The sequence below is a fragment of the Thunnus thynnus genome, chromosome 17 (genome assembly GCF_963924715.1).
Source record: "Thunnus thynnus chromosome 17, fThuThy2.1, whole genome shotgun sequence".
In the NCBI taxonomy this organism is placed as follows: Eukaryota; Metazoa; Chordata; class Actinopteri; order Scombriformes; family Scombridae; genus Thunnus; species Thunnus thynnus.
Genome location: NC_089533.1, coordinates 440,478 through 455,477, shown reverse-complemented (window position 1 = coordinate 455,477; position 15,000 = coordinate 440,478). Strand labels below are relative to the sequence as shown.

At 40.0% G+C, this 15,000-nt stretch overlaps 1 protein-coding gene across 1 annotated transcript in view; it reads right to left on the bottom strand.

Moving 5' to 3' along the window:
* Positions 1 to 9,385: 9,385 nt before the first annotated feature.
* LOC137168266 (DELTA-sagatoxin-Srs1a-like) overlaps positions 9,386 to 15,000 on the bottom strand; it is a 6,041-nt gene continuing 426 nt past the window's right edge. Inside the window, exons 2-4 of the mRNA XM_067570789.1 lie at positions 14,800 to 14,868; positions 12,579 to 12,658; positions 9,386 to 10,681 (exon numbers count right to left, since the gene is read on the bottom strand). Of these exons, the coding sequence (XP_067426890.1) occupies positions 10,264 to 10,681; positions 12,579 to 12,646 (486 nt within the window). The 5' untranslated portion in view covers positions 12,647 to 12,658; positions 14,800 to 14,868 and the 3' untranslated portion in view covers positions 9,386 to 10,263. The remainder of the gene's footprint in view (positions 10,682 to 12,578; positions 12,659 to 14,799; positions 14,869 to 15,000) is intronic.

The following is a 15,000-nucleotide window of genomic DNA, read 5'->3' as shown; positions in this document are numbered from 1 at the left end:
TACAATAAATGCAAATCAAACAGAGTTTATTCAGCAGCGTGAGCAGACAGCTGTACTGTCTCACTGCAAACACTTACATTTCTACATTTTAGTAACTAATTTAGACTAAATAAGAGCACAAGTCAAAACAAACGTGAGGACATGAACTTATTGATGTGTTATCAGAAGAAACTTCAGCTTTACTGGCGTTATGATGACATCCAGCATCGTGGAGTTTATGTCAATCATTTGTTTGGAAGCTTTTTAATGAGTTTGACTCTTATTGTTGGAGGTTTATCTCTTATCTCTCTTTGTTCTCTGTTAAAGGTCAAACATCAGTGTCTCATACAGAAGAAAAACAGAACATCATAATTTGAATTAAAGCAGCAACTGAACACTAAATGTTGAGATTTAAATACCACTGAATTTAATTCACAATAGTCACTTTCAAGTTGTGAAATTTTAAAAACTTTATTTCCAGTATATATTTATTTTAGGTTCTCAAGTCAGATCTAAAAGTTCAAGATGTAAAATTCAGATCTGAACATCCGGGACGCCGAGGAAAAGCCTATTAGCTTACCAAACATCAATCATGTGATCAGCTCAGGTCAGGAGAGAACATGGATGTATAATAAGAACTGTGTCTCTTTATGATCCGTGTATGAAGTATAATTCATCTCAGATCAGTCGTCTTGTATGTTCTTCAGATGCTTTTCCATGAAGCACTCAAACATTCACACAGTGTGAAAACATACTGTACAAACAGTGGTACATATATGTGTTTATACATATATACACACACACACATCATACATTCATGTACTTTCCTGACCTGAACTGGTCACATGATTTCTTTCTACATTTCTCCATTTTCAAAAACAAACCTCAGCACCCATGTGACATAAGAGGGAAATGAAAACCACTTGATACTAATAATAAAAATAAGATAAAATAGATAGTGAAACTAAAAATTCATAGAATGCATAATAAAAGATGGAAGAATCCACTGACACATAAAATAGAGTTAATACTGAATAATAATGATAATAAATAAATAAAAACAAGTTAAAACAGAATACATAGAATGTATAAAATGCAACATTTTAAAGAAGTGCAGCAGTGTTTAAGTGTGAAGCAGACTGAGAAAAGCCAGTTAAAGACTTAAGTGAAGAGATACGTTTTTAGCTTTCTTTTAAAGATATTTAGGATATCTATCAGTAGTTTGTTCCACAGTTTTGGGGTGTAACTGATGAAGGCTGAATCCCTGATCTTCTTTCAGCGGTTGCTGAAATCTCCAATAAACCAGCAGCAGATGATCAGTGAAGGCAGATAGTTAATGTTGTGGCAGAAAGAGGTGGACAACAGAGGAATCAGATGGTTGAGACACAGGTGTCAGATGGGGAATCTCTTTTATTTCACAACAGCTCACCAACAACGTAGACAGACAAAATTCCAACATTACAAAATGTGACATGCCTTTTATACTGAAGACAGGCTGTGTGTGTGTGTGTGTTCGTGTTGCATGACAAGTCTCATCCTGTTTGCCAGACTCTTTGGCACCCTCAAACTCTGAAGGAGAATCGGACGTTTCTCAATTTCACTTAACTTTGGACTTTTACCAAATTCAAGGAGGCGTCTCTGCACTATGTGTGTGTGTGTGGTATTCCGCTTCTTTCCTAACATCTCCAGATGTCTCCTGTTTTTGGTTTGGTGGACTGACATGTTTTGCATCGGTACAGGTCATCGCGACTTGGCACTCATTCCAGGTCGCAGTTCCCTGACCCTCATTCCCCTACATATCCCCCCTGAAATCACTATAGTGATTTAGACTATATGTGTTCAATATGAGTGATGGATAACATGACACATTGCAGAACTGATACAGTAAAATGATATGATATTCAGGAACAAGTCCGCGTCCCCCAGTAGTCCTTGGACCACTGGGCGCATATGAGTCATTTGTCCATTTTGTCCAGTACATTTACCATCCAAGCTCCCTGCAGGCCCATCATCATGTCTGTCTGTCTGTCCATTGCTCGCAGGCACTGTCTCCTCAGCATGGGAACGATGCAACATGCCAAAAAAGAAAACAGAATTAGAACTATGGCAGCACTCATGGCTGCCTTGGCCAAAACGGCTCCCCATTTTCCTAAAATTTGGTCTTGCCAATCCAGAGACAGGCTACCTCCCCCACCAGCATTCCCCCTCATCTCTACTTTTAACTTTTGCAGTTTCATCATTGCCATTGTGCATCAGCATTTGTATTATTTGGAATATAAGTACAACAATATTTTTCAAACATTTGACAACCCCCCCTCATTTTGCTGTCATCTATTCCAACACTTGTCTGTTTTGCCATGCTACTGTAGTAGCCGCAATCACATCGTCATCAACGATAATAATAATAATAAAAATAAGATAAAATAGATAGTGAAACTAAAAATACATAGAATGCATAATAAAAGATGGAAGAATCCACTGACACATAAAATAGAGTTCATACTGAATAATAATGATAATAAATAAATAAAAACAAGTTAAAACAGAATACATAGCATGTATAAAATGCAACATTTTAAAGAAGTGCAGTAGTGTTTAAGTGTGAAGCAGACTGAGAAAAGCCAGTTAAAGACGTAAGTGAAGAGATACGTTTTTAGCTTTCTTTTAAAGATATTTAGGATATCTATCAGTAGTTTGTTCCACAGTTTTGGGGCGTAACTGATGAAGGCTGCATCCCTGATCTTCTTTCAGCGGTTGCTGGAATCTCCTATAAACCAGCAGCAGATGATCAGTGTTCTTGAAGGCAGATAGTTAATAAGGGAGTTAACATGTAGCTCAGTCCGAGTCCATTAAGGGCTTCGTATGTGTTCAGCAGTGTTTAAAATAAATAAATATGTCAAAGAGACGATAAAGGACTTGCCTACTTGCCCACAGGAGCATGATGGGGGGGCATGATGGGGTGCATGATGGAGGGCATGATGGAGGGCATGATGGGGGGCATGATGGAGGGCATGATGGAGGGCATGATGGGGTGCATGATGGAGGGCATGATGGAGGGCATGATGGGGGGCATGATGGAGGGCATGATGGAGGGCATGATGGAGGGCATGATGGGGGGCATGATGGAGGGCATGATGGAGGGCATGATGGGGGGCATGATGGAGGGCATGATGGAGGGCATGATGGGGTGCATGATGGAGGGCATGATGGAGGGCATGATGGAGGGCATGATGGGGGGCATGATGGGGGGCATGATGGAGGGCATGATGGGGGGCATGATGGGGGGCATGATGGAGGGCATGATGGGGGGCATGATGGAGGGCATGATGGAGGGCATGATGGGGTGCATGATGGAGGGCATGATGGGGGGCATGATGGGGTGCATGATGGAGGGCATGATGGGGGGCATGATGGAGGGCATGATGGGGGGCATGATGGAGGGCACGATGGGGGGCACGATGGGGGCACGATGGGGGGCACGATGGGGGGCATGATGGGGGGCATGATGGAGGGCATGATGGGGGGCATGATGGGGGGCATGATGGAGGGCATGATGAGGAGCATGATGGGGGGCATGATGGAGGGCATGATGAGGAGCATGATGGGGGGCATGATGGAGGGCATGATGGGGGGCATGATGGAGGGCATGATGAGGAGCATGATGGGGGGCATGATGGAGGGCATGATGAGGAGCATGATGGGGGGCATGATGGGGGGCATGATGGAGGGCATGATGGGGGGCATGATGGGGGCATGATGGGGGGCATGATGGAGGGCATGATGGAGGGCATGATGGGGGGCATGATGGAGGGCATGATGGGGGGCATGATGGGGAGCATGATGGGGGGCATGATGGGGGGCATGATGGGGAGCATGATGGGGAGCATGATGGAGGGCATGATGGGGGGCATGATGGGGAGCATGATGGAGGGCATGATGGGGAGCATGATGGTGGGCATGATGGGGGGCATGATGGGGAGCATGATGGGGAGCATGATGGAGGGCATGATGGGGGGCAGGATGGAGGGCATGATGGGGGGCATGATGGGGAGCATGATGGAGGGCATGATGCTGTTTCCATAATGAAACTAGTTTCATTATGTCTGAAAATCGTCATGTTACCGACCATGTAACCAACGTCATTACGTCCGAAAACCCCGTTACCAGAAGAAAACGCCTACAAACTCCTACAAAACATTTAACAGACTGGATAGATTTTTGAATGTATGTCTATGTTTCATGTGTTTTTAAATAAAAATGAGAAATAACAGTAATCTTATGTTCAGAATCATTTATTTCCACAACCAGGGTGAATACAGTACACCTACATGTTCATCACGATAACACGGGTCATACGTGTATTCGTACATTATACATGTGCAATCCAATAATATGCTTTTATGATCAAAGTTAGAGCATAGCATTTTTAGAATGAATCCCGTTTGAACACACTGTATACATGCAGAACCACTTTTTCTACACTAACCCTAACCCACACCAAACTTATCAATGTATATAGACATTATCACCAGTACAACAGGTCTATCTTTAGCAGGCATTTTAGGGAGCTGATCGCTGGCAAATACCACTAAAAAGATGCTTTGTTTTACCAATTTATCAAGAACTTCTGTGAGTTATATTGTGTTCATATTGTGCCTTACTTAACAATTAGAAGGAATCTCTCAGAACTTGTCTGCGTGCAGAGATTTCGAGAATTGACGAGTAAGACGAATAACAAATTAGATTTATTGTTCGGTGAAGAGGGTTTCTAAAACGAAAACAAAACAGACTATATCCTCTACAAGATTCATCATGGGTTATGGCTAATGCTTGGTTTTTAAGATACTTTTGTGTCGTTGAATACAGCTGATGATATTCTCTAATGGCATGACCCCCTAGCGAAATTAGGTTGAAAAGGTTTTGACGGGTATGGCTGCCCACCGGCATATAAACATAAAAACTCAATGTCATAATGGTTAAACGCAAATGGATTACAGTGTAAAGCCTCATGATCTATGAACTCTATAACAACAGATTTAGGTATTTGTCCTAGGAATATATTTTCTTACAAACATGTGTTCCTGCTGGAATGCTAAAATTCTTGAGACAAACCCTGTCAATAGGATATTTCACATTGGTATGCATTAGAGCTTTAGCATGTGCTAATTTAGCTGCAGGAGATACTGAAACCTTTTTTACAAACAGACTCGCTGACATAATATTGACGCAAAAGTCCTCTGCTGTATTGCGCATTAAACAAAATTAGTTTTTAACTCTTATAAATTTGATCTTAAGATCAACACCATTTATCAACAGTTTGTCTTGAAAAAACAAATCAGAGTGTATGGGGGCAACCAGCTCTACCACGCGGCCTCCTTCCATATACCCCATTCTCTTGACAAGTCCTTCATTATCCCCTCCTGCCATTACATCTTCCATATGTCCTGCAGTATCCATGCAAAACAACCCAGATCCAAACTGTGTCTGTAGAGTATTCTTTCAATAATTCAAAAGACACATCAATAAGGATAGGGGTTTGATGATTATGTTATGAGTTTATCTCCCAGCGAAATGTCAACTTGTGTAAATATTGTAGGCAACTCTGTAATTGATAAATCTCACTTCATCTCCTTGAGCCAGATTTCCACCGTTAGCCTTGGTGATCAATGCGTGTATAAAGATAAGAACAAGAACTATAACAGGTAATAGTAATAATAAAGAGAAAGTTGAAACTGAAAAACAGTGACACTGAAAAAATACTGATAGCATAAAAAAACCTGTCACTGAAGAAGACAGACATGAAGAAATCTGAAGATTGACATTAAAAACACATAATCATGCAAAATAATATAAAAATAAGATAATAAAATTGTAAGATTGGAATTTTTTAATGTCTGTGTTTTAATTTTCAGTGGCAATAAAACATTTCTCAATACAAGTTTTTCAATGCCAATGTTTTCTTTTTCAGTTCAGATTTTGTTTTGAATGTCAAATTTTATTTTCAATATCAAAATGTAAATGTCACTGTTCTGGCCCCATAGAACTGCAGCTCTTCATATTTCTCTTCACAGAGAAAGCTGATGTCCAAATGCAGTGTGATGAAATGGTCCAATCTTGTATAGAGGAGATTCTGGAGGATCTAATAGAACTTACTGAGCAAGTGAACACAAAGTCACATAGTGGAGGAGGACAAAACATTTAACATTTATAAACTAGACACAAATTTGAGAATAATCTAACATTCTCAAAGTTCAGTAAATTGTATTTCTGAATAGCTGCATAAATATCTGCAGCGTCCAAAGAGAGACAGTTTCTAATATGTCTAAAATTTGCTAAGTTGTACTTTATGGTTTTAACCGTTTTTTAAACATATTTCTTAAAGTTTGGATCCAGTGTCACACCAAGATATTTAAAATCAGTAACTATGTCAGTTTTTTCACCTTTGATGAGAATATCAGTGTTAGGAGGTTGTACCATAGTCTTAGAGAAAAACATACCCTTTGTCTTGTTTACATTTAGACTCAGACATGATTGATCAAGCCAATGTTTGATCCTTTGCAATGCAATTGTTAGCTTAGCAGCAGCTAACTCAGTTGTTTTTGCATGTGTGTACACAACGGTATCATCTGCATACATTTGTAGTTCTGCATCATGACACTGTTGAGGGAGATCATTAATATATAGACTAAATAATAGGGGACCTAACACTGACCCTTGTGGAACACCCATTGTGCACTTCATGTTACTGGACAGTGTGTCACCAACTTTAACACATTGTCTCCTATTAGATAAATATGAAGACATCCATGCCAGTGCTCTAGATGAGAAGTTACATTTAGAGCGTTTCGATATTAAAACATCATGATTGACTGTGTCGAATGCTTTACACAGATCTAAAAATACAGCAGCAACTACTCCTCCTTTGTCAAGTCTTGATTTAATTTGCTCTATTAAGTGCAGGTAACAGTTTCAGTGGAATGATTTGCTCTTCAATCACTCGGTGTCCCAGCTGTTTTTTATCAGTGTTGAATGCTCTGGCCAGCTGGAGGCAGACATCTTTACCTGTCCATTGTAACCGAGCGAGGAGAAGGTCCCGCCTTCTCCATGATCAGCTAACTTTGTTAACTCTTATTGTTTAACAAACACTGGTATGTTTAAAGAGATTCTTTTGTCATTATTGTGTTTATATATTGTGAAGAGCGGCTGATTGAAGGAGTCAGAGCTCCAATTCAAACCTTCTTCATTCACCTGTGAATGTTGATATCCCTCATATTAATATTCTAGATTAACTCTTTTATGAGACTAACTTATATAACCAACCGTGCTCCTCACACATCTAACAGTTGGTGCCCCTTATTAATTAAAATTAATAATTTCTCTGATAATTATGAATTATTACTAATAACCAAACACACTCCTGCCAGATAACAACTGCTTTTGAGAATTTCACACACTGTTTGGAGAATCATGATTTTTCATTTAAGGATTGAGCCAAAGCAACTGAAAATGAAAAGTGACATTATTAACTAAAACCTGATATGAAATATAAACATCACTGAGGAAATGCCATTATGAAATAAAAGTTGACTTTTGAAGTTTAAATGTCTATAATTTAAATAAAACTGTTATTGTCAGGTGACAGCAGGCAGGATCAAATATTTAATGAAATAATTCAAAAGTCACAGGAGACACTGAGACCAGGAACAATGACTATAACCACAGTACAAACGCAGACGACTCAACAGACACCGAACAGAAAACCAGGACTTAAAAAGTAACTGAACTAACGTGGAGATGAGGTGCAGGTGGGGAGATGAGTGGAGAACTCAGGAGAGGGGAGCTGATTGGCTGGGGAAACACAGGGAGCCGATTGGCTGGGGAAACACAGGGAGCTGATTGGCTGGGGAAACACAGGGAGCTGATTGGCTGGGGAAACACAGGGAGCTGATTGGCTGGGGAAACACAGGGAGCTGATTGGCTGGGGAAACACAGGGAGCAGGGCAGAGGGTTGTACTACGAAGCAAGTTCAACATACCCAGCCTTTCTTTGTGTGAGCTGGATCAACAAACCCTAAACTCACGATCAGAGATAATTTATATCACGACGGTAGTTATGAACTTTCTTTGTTAACTCAGGCTTTCTGCTTCAGGTTCTGTGCGCGTCCCCATGAAAGGGGGCGTTTGGCGTCATTTGACTCTTTTCCCCCACGAAATGGACCAATCACGTGCCGCCTGCTTCAGTCAGGAGGAACAGATCATTATAACGGAGAGATATGAAGAATATACCAGCAGTCTTAAACAAATCAGGTGGTCAGAGAAAGGGCGGCGCTTTATTGTAGATTTAACCCGAAATTCGGAACAAAACCTGCTCCGGACCAGGTAAAGTTCGTAGCATAAGTTACCATGGCGATGTAGCAGGTTAACAAAGAGTTACCATGGCGATGTAGCAGGTTAAAAGAGAGTTACCATGGCGATGTACCAGGGTAAAAGAGAGTTACCATGGCGATGTAGCAGGTTAACAGAGAGTTACCATGGCGATGTACCAGGGTAAAAGAGAGTTACCATGGCGATGTACCAGGGTAAAAGAGAGTTACCATGGCGATGTACCAGGGTAAAAGAGAGTTACCATGGTGATGTAGCAGGTTAACAGAGAGTTGCCATGGCGATGTAGCAGGTTAACAGAGAGACACCTTCATGACATTGAAACCCTGCAGGCTCGACACACCTCGCTAACCCGCTGATCTCGCTGCGTAGTCCAGCCCTACGAAGGACTCAACAGAAGTGCAACACAGGAAACCTCAAAGAGTCCAAAACACACAAAGTCCAGGCAGGATGAGACTGTTACATGAAAATAAATGATGGAATAACATTTCATAATATTGAGGTGAGTTTTAATATCTTATTCAATTATTTCACTAAATAGTTTGTTCGTTTATGTATTTAAATCATTTTATTCATATTTCATGTTTTCTTTTATTTATTTAACATTGAGCACTTTCATAGTTTTGTTCTGTAGTTAAATTAGTTTAATTTAATTTAACATTTGACATTAATGTTCAATTTTGCATTTTGTCAAATTAACAAACACACTTCAGACCATTTTATTAATGTTCAGATTTTATTTGTCTTATAGACCTGAGTGACTGAGAACAGATGTAGAGATATATAGATAGAAACATTTAACCAGTCAGTCAACCAGTCAGTCAACCAGTATTTAACCAGTCAGTCAACCAGTCAGTCAACCAGTATTTAACCAGTCAGTCAACCAGTCAATTAACCAGTATTGAACCAGTCAGTCAACCAGTCAGTCAACCAGTCAATTAACCAGTATTTAACCAGTCAGTCAACCAGTCAGTCAACCAGTCAATTAACCAGTATTGAACCAGTCAGTCAACCAGTCAGTCAACCAGTCAATTAACCAGTATTTAACCAGTCAGTCAACCAGTCAATTAACCAGTATTGAACCAGTCAGTCAACCAGTCAGTTAACCAGTATTGAACTAGTCAGTTAACCAGTAGTGAACCAGTCAGTTAACCAGTATTGAACCAGTCACTGCAGCATGTTTTTAAGTTTTTAAATGAAAAATCAGTTCAGTACAAAATAAAATGTGTTTGATCAACATCTGAGTAGATTCATCTCTTTGACTTAAACTAAACTTTCTGTTTTACTGGGCCAACTGGGATTGACTGATTGATTGATTGATTGACTGATTGATTGATTGATTGATTGATCGAGTGCATGGAGAAAAAGGTGAGAATAAACTAGAAGATAAATCTTGAGAGCAGACAGAATCAGGCCCGACAGGTTTGCAGCAGGTAGGAAATGTTTCAGGGGAATTTTGGATGATTTCCAGTGAGTTATAATCCCAGTTACAGATTATATGTGTGTTAATGTTTTCAAATGATGAGAAACACCTGAGTTCTATGTTGCAGCCAAATTTATAATGTAAGAACATTTAAATACCCATTTAATGCACATTTTATTTTCAAAAGTATAAAGAATAAACAAACATTACGTAACGTCACAGTTCATCATCTCAACAACGTTGTTGATTGTCTTCATGTTCTGTTCTCTGTGGTTTAAAATAACGTGCACTCTGACAGCTTTGGAACTAAATCAGGACACACTTTCTAAAACATATTAAGTCTTTGTTTAACTGGTTATTTTACATTTAAAAGCCCCGTTATCCCAATTCAAAGGCAACTTTACATTCTTTTAGGGGCGTTTTACCCCGAGCCCCCGTTCATTTCCAACCCTGGTTGCTTAAAATTTCAACTTTCTAACTTCACACTTTGCAAACTTGCACCTTGATGACAGGTTGGTAACTGTCTGACATGGTGGCTCTGATGGTAACAAGTTTACTTTCGTAAATCAGACTGCCGTCTGCAGCTTTACCTCTGACAAACCCTTTCTCTGCATTGTAATACATCTTATAATAAAGATCATAATCACATGTTGTGGCCATGTCAAAGTCTCCCACTGCATACCAGTTAGAGTACAGGTTGAAATCATAAGGATTAGAGAACATGACAGCTATTTTTCCATCGTGTTGCTTTGTGGATCCATTCAGGAGATCGTAGGTGAAGACTCCAACAGATCCATAGACTGTGCCAGGAGTCTTGACGAACAGAGCGCTGCCAGATTCAGAGGGGCCAAGTGTCAGTGGAAAAGGTGTTTCACAGAATCCATAGTCAGTGTACCAACTAGTCACAGAAAGAAGAGAAACATTTTAGTGACTAAAGACAACAGATAGATTCATTTTTGAGTGTTCAATACAGACATAATGTGTGGAACTGGAGGCGGAGGGAAACTGCTAGTTTAGCTCCATTAAAAGAGAAAAAATAAACCTTTAACCACAATTTTTTTAACACAATATAAAGTCAATGACATCTCCGAATTGGGCTACAAATGTATGCTGATGATACAGTTTTATTTGTGGCAGCAAAAACACCTACTGTTGCTGCAGCCAAACTAACAGACTGCTCGGGTAAGGTGGCACACTGACACTTCCTGCCAAACACTGAATGTTTGAAAAACTGTCTCTATGTGCTTCTCAGCCAGAAAAATCACAATCACAAACACTTTACAAGTGAGGATAAAACACAGTGAACAAGAGACAGTTCAGGAGTTTAAGTATCTTGGAATTGTTTTGGACCCTCAGCTAAGATTTGACAAACATAATAAAGTTAGGTAGAATCTTCAAACCTTTAGGCAAATCAGACACTGATTACCATTTCATACAACTCTATTATCTATACATGAAATGATATTTTCACATCTCTCATACTGCATAACCTCTTGGTCTCAGGCATTAAACCACTAACAAACCTTTCTAACCAAGCTATCAAAGTTCAAGAAATACCTGAGATTTCATCATTACAATATTCTAAAAAGTATAATTTTCTCAGTTTTGATCATTTTATTAATTACTCCAACCTCACACTTACATTTAAATGTCTCCACCATCTAGCTCCACCCATCCTCAACACTTTCATGACTAGACGTCACTATACTGCCACTAACACCCGAAATACACCAGAAGGAAACTAGAATTAGACACTGTCAGACTTCCTTTGATCAACTGCGTTCTCCATTAAAGGCACAACCCTCTGAAATTCCCGACCTGCCAGTTCAAAGCAGGTTCTGGATTTTAAAATGTTTCCTACAACAGTCAAGTCCAGTTATCATGACACCAACTAGTCATTATTTGTTCATGCTAAAATGTTTTGTGATATGTTTTGTCTGTTGTCATTGATGGTTGCTGCTCTTGCTTTATTAATATATGCACTGATTTTAAACTGTAACATCTCATTTTAATGATTACTTGACCCGTCAATGCCCATCAAGGGACTGGTGTTGGACATTATTTTTGGTTATATACACATGTACAGCACATCGTACAGTGCTTCTGCAACATCAATGTTGCTCTGTACTTGTCCCTTACAAATAAACTAATAATAATAATAACATAAAATCACAGACACATTTGAATGGGGGTGGTGCATTTAGGCTGTGGGAGGGGGGACTACATGGGGTTCAGCAAAAAACCTCAGGAGCTGCTCAGCAAGAAGTTGAACCACAATCAACTTTTGCTGAAATGCAACACGACGTCATTTTAATCACTCATGTTTAAAAAGAAAAGGAGAGAGAACACGCGTACGCACAAGAGAAAGCAGTGGTGGTCAAACAAAGAGCGAGAGGGAGCGGCGGTAGTGAGAACAAAGCTGTGAATCAGAAAAATAAATGTTATTATCTGATTGTTTCACAGCAGTTATGATCTAAAGCACAAATAAACAACTTCATCGAGGAGGAAGAACAGCGGGACCGTAGGAAGCTTCTCCTGTGCTGCCCCCAGGAACTTCAGTTGACATCTCCCCTTTCTGAACTATATTCCCATTAGTGGTATTGGACTCTTGCATCCCACAAATATTAGCTGTGTTTTTACTTTTGTATAATTTTCTCTAGTATTTTACCAGGACGTTTTATTAATTATTTATTAAATCATTTAAAGTGCTCCTGTGGCACTGTATTTCTTAACAGTTGAAACCATTTTTATTGCTGGTAAAAATAGAATCTCACACTATTGGGTGATAAACTCACCGTGGGTTACCCAGGGTGTACTCAGAGCACTTATTCTCAACCTCAATGCTGCACTGGCGGTTTCCCATGATGTCTTCAACCTGTACAGCAACACAGATCATGAGACAGACTTTGTATTGATTAAAATTTCACATATCAGCAGACACTGTGGGCCTACTTATTTGCCTATATGTGCGTGTCTGTGTGAATGTGCGTGTGCGTGTCTGTGTGCGTGTGCGTGTCTGTGTGTGCGTGTGTGTGTGTGTGTGTGTGTGCGTGTCTGTGTGCGTGTGCGTGTCTGTGTGTGCGTGTGTGTGTGTGTGTGCGTGTGTGCGTGTCTGTGTGCGTGTGCGTTTGTGTGTGTGTGTGTGCGTGTGCGTGTCTGTGTGTGTGTGTGTGTGTGTGTGTGTGTGCGTGTGTGCGTGTCTGTGTGCGTGTGCGTGTGTGTGTGTGCGTGTGCGTGTGTGTGTGTGTGTGTGTGTGTGTGTGTGCGTGTGTGTAACGGTAGACAGACCGGAGACTCTCACTAAAGTTTTGCGGTATCTGTGGCCATATATCTGAGGCTGGAATGGGTCTTCCTTTGCAGCTACAAGTCTGAAACATACATATAACATGACATATGATTGATGGGAGTTGTTCTTTAAGTCTGACTTGGTTCCACTTCCAGAGATTGCTTCAGGAAAGTTAGCTTTGTGAGCTTCCCACATCCAGATGCAAGGGACTAGAGGGTCCAAATGGACATTTGTGACTTTTTGGAAATCTGGAAACTGTTTGACCTTTGTGCACCATTTTTGGGTCCTTGCATTGGACGCAGGACCAACAAATTTGGTCACATTTTCTCCACAAACCCAGTTTTGACTATGAAACAGGGTCATTACCCCAGTGGAGTAACCCAAATGGACAAAGGTGATATTTGGGAAACATTGGCCCATTCAATGAAGGGGACTTAAGAATATACAGAAAGTTTCCCATTTTGACACGTCTGAAGTTTATCCTAACGGCTGTGCACCCGGTGTCACAAAGTTTCTTGAACGTATGCGCCCATGTGTAACAGAAGTTCTCATTCGTCATGAAAGACATTTGGGAGCCATCTTGGCATTCTGGGGACCTGTTCAGGGGCGGCGGTCCCACATGGCAAAAAGGTTCCTGTTGGAATGAGGGTAGAGCACCTCAGGAAACCCTGACCCAAACTTTGAAAAATCACAGCAACTAGATTTGACTCAAGATGACTCACCTCAAACTTGACCTCAACAACTGTAAAAGTAGCAACACTTCACTACAGATTAATCCTGCATAAGTAATTAGTACCATGAAATCCTTTTTTACTTGCAAAACCTTGTGTGAGAATGCAGAAGTGTTATAAGAGAAACTGTGTTGACCTTCAGCTTTCAGTTCCTGGTAGATGGATGGCAGAACTCCCCCAGGAAGAGACTCTGATAAGTGATGACCAAAGTATTGCTTCGTTGTACAATTTAACTGTCAAGGTTGTGTGATCTGAGGACCACGGGGTGTTCTAGACCATTCTGTGACATGGCTATGACTATAACTATAAGTGCTTGACTTTGCTTGTGGCTCTGACTCTGAGTCCGATATGCATATGAAGTTTGAATAAAACTCTGAAAGACAACTACTCTGCTTCTGAATCCATTTTATTACAGACTTACCACGACATAGAGTTTTTAAGAAACAATCCAATATGCTAATTTGTAGTTTGAAACAAAACTACACACTGAAAACAAAGTATTTTCCATAATCTTTCCCTAAACCTAACCAGACCTGAACCACAGCGTTGTCACATCATAAAACATCATTATAGTTTAACAGTGATGTGTGACGGTTTTATAAAACACAGACAGATGATGTCGTCCTGCTGATTATTGCTGATAGAGGTGTCAGATTAGAAAACACTGCTATGTGTCGTTCTGGAGTCACGTGATCAAACCACAGATCTGGAGGTTAACGTGAAGGACTTGTTGCGCTAAACAAGACTTAGCCTCGGCAGTATCCATACTTGAGGGATTGATCCACACACCCTTCAGTATAAAGAAGCAGAACATGGAAATACTCTAACAAAGTACAAATACCTCATACAGTACTTGAATAAATGTACTTAGTTACTTTCCACCACTGGAATCATGTTTTCAGCTGGCAATTAGAATATTTAAGTAGCAAGAAAGAACCCAATTTATATTCAAAATTTAAAAAATAAAATCCATTAAAAACATGATGAAAGTCGACTCACAGCAGTGATGAGATGAAGTCAGACGACGAGTCTCACAGTCCAGATGTGTGGCCCAAACTGCAGAAACAGCTGTTTATGATAATGAGAGTGAAAGCATTTCAATATATGAAAAATAACAAAACATGAATACATAAAATCAATAAATATTATTAATCACAATCATGACACATTTTCATTCTTTGCAAATTGTCAACTATCACA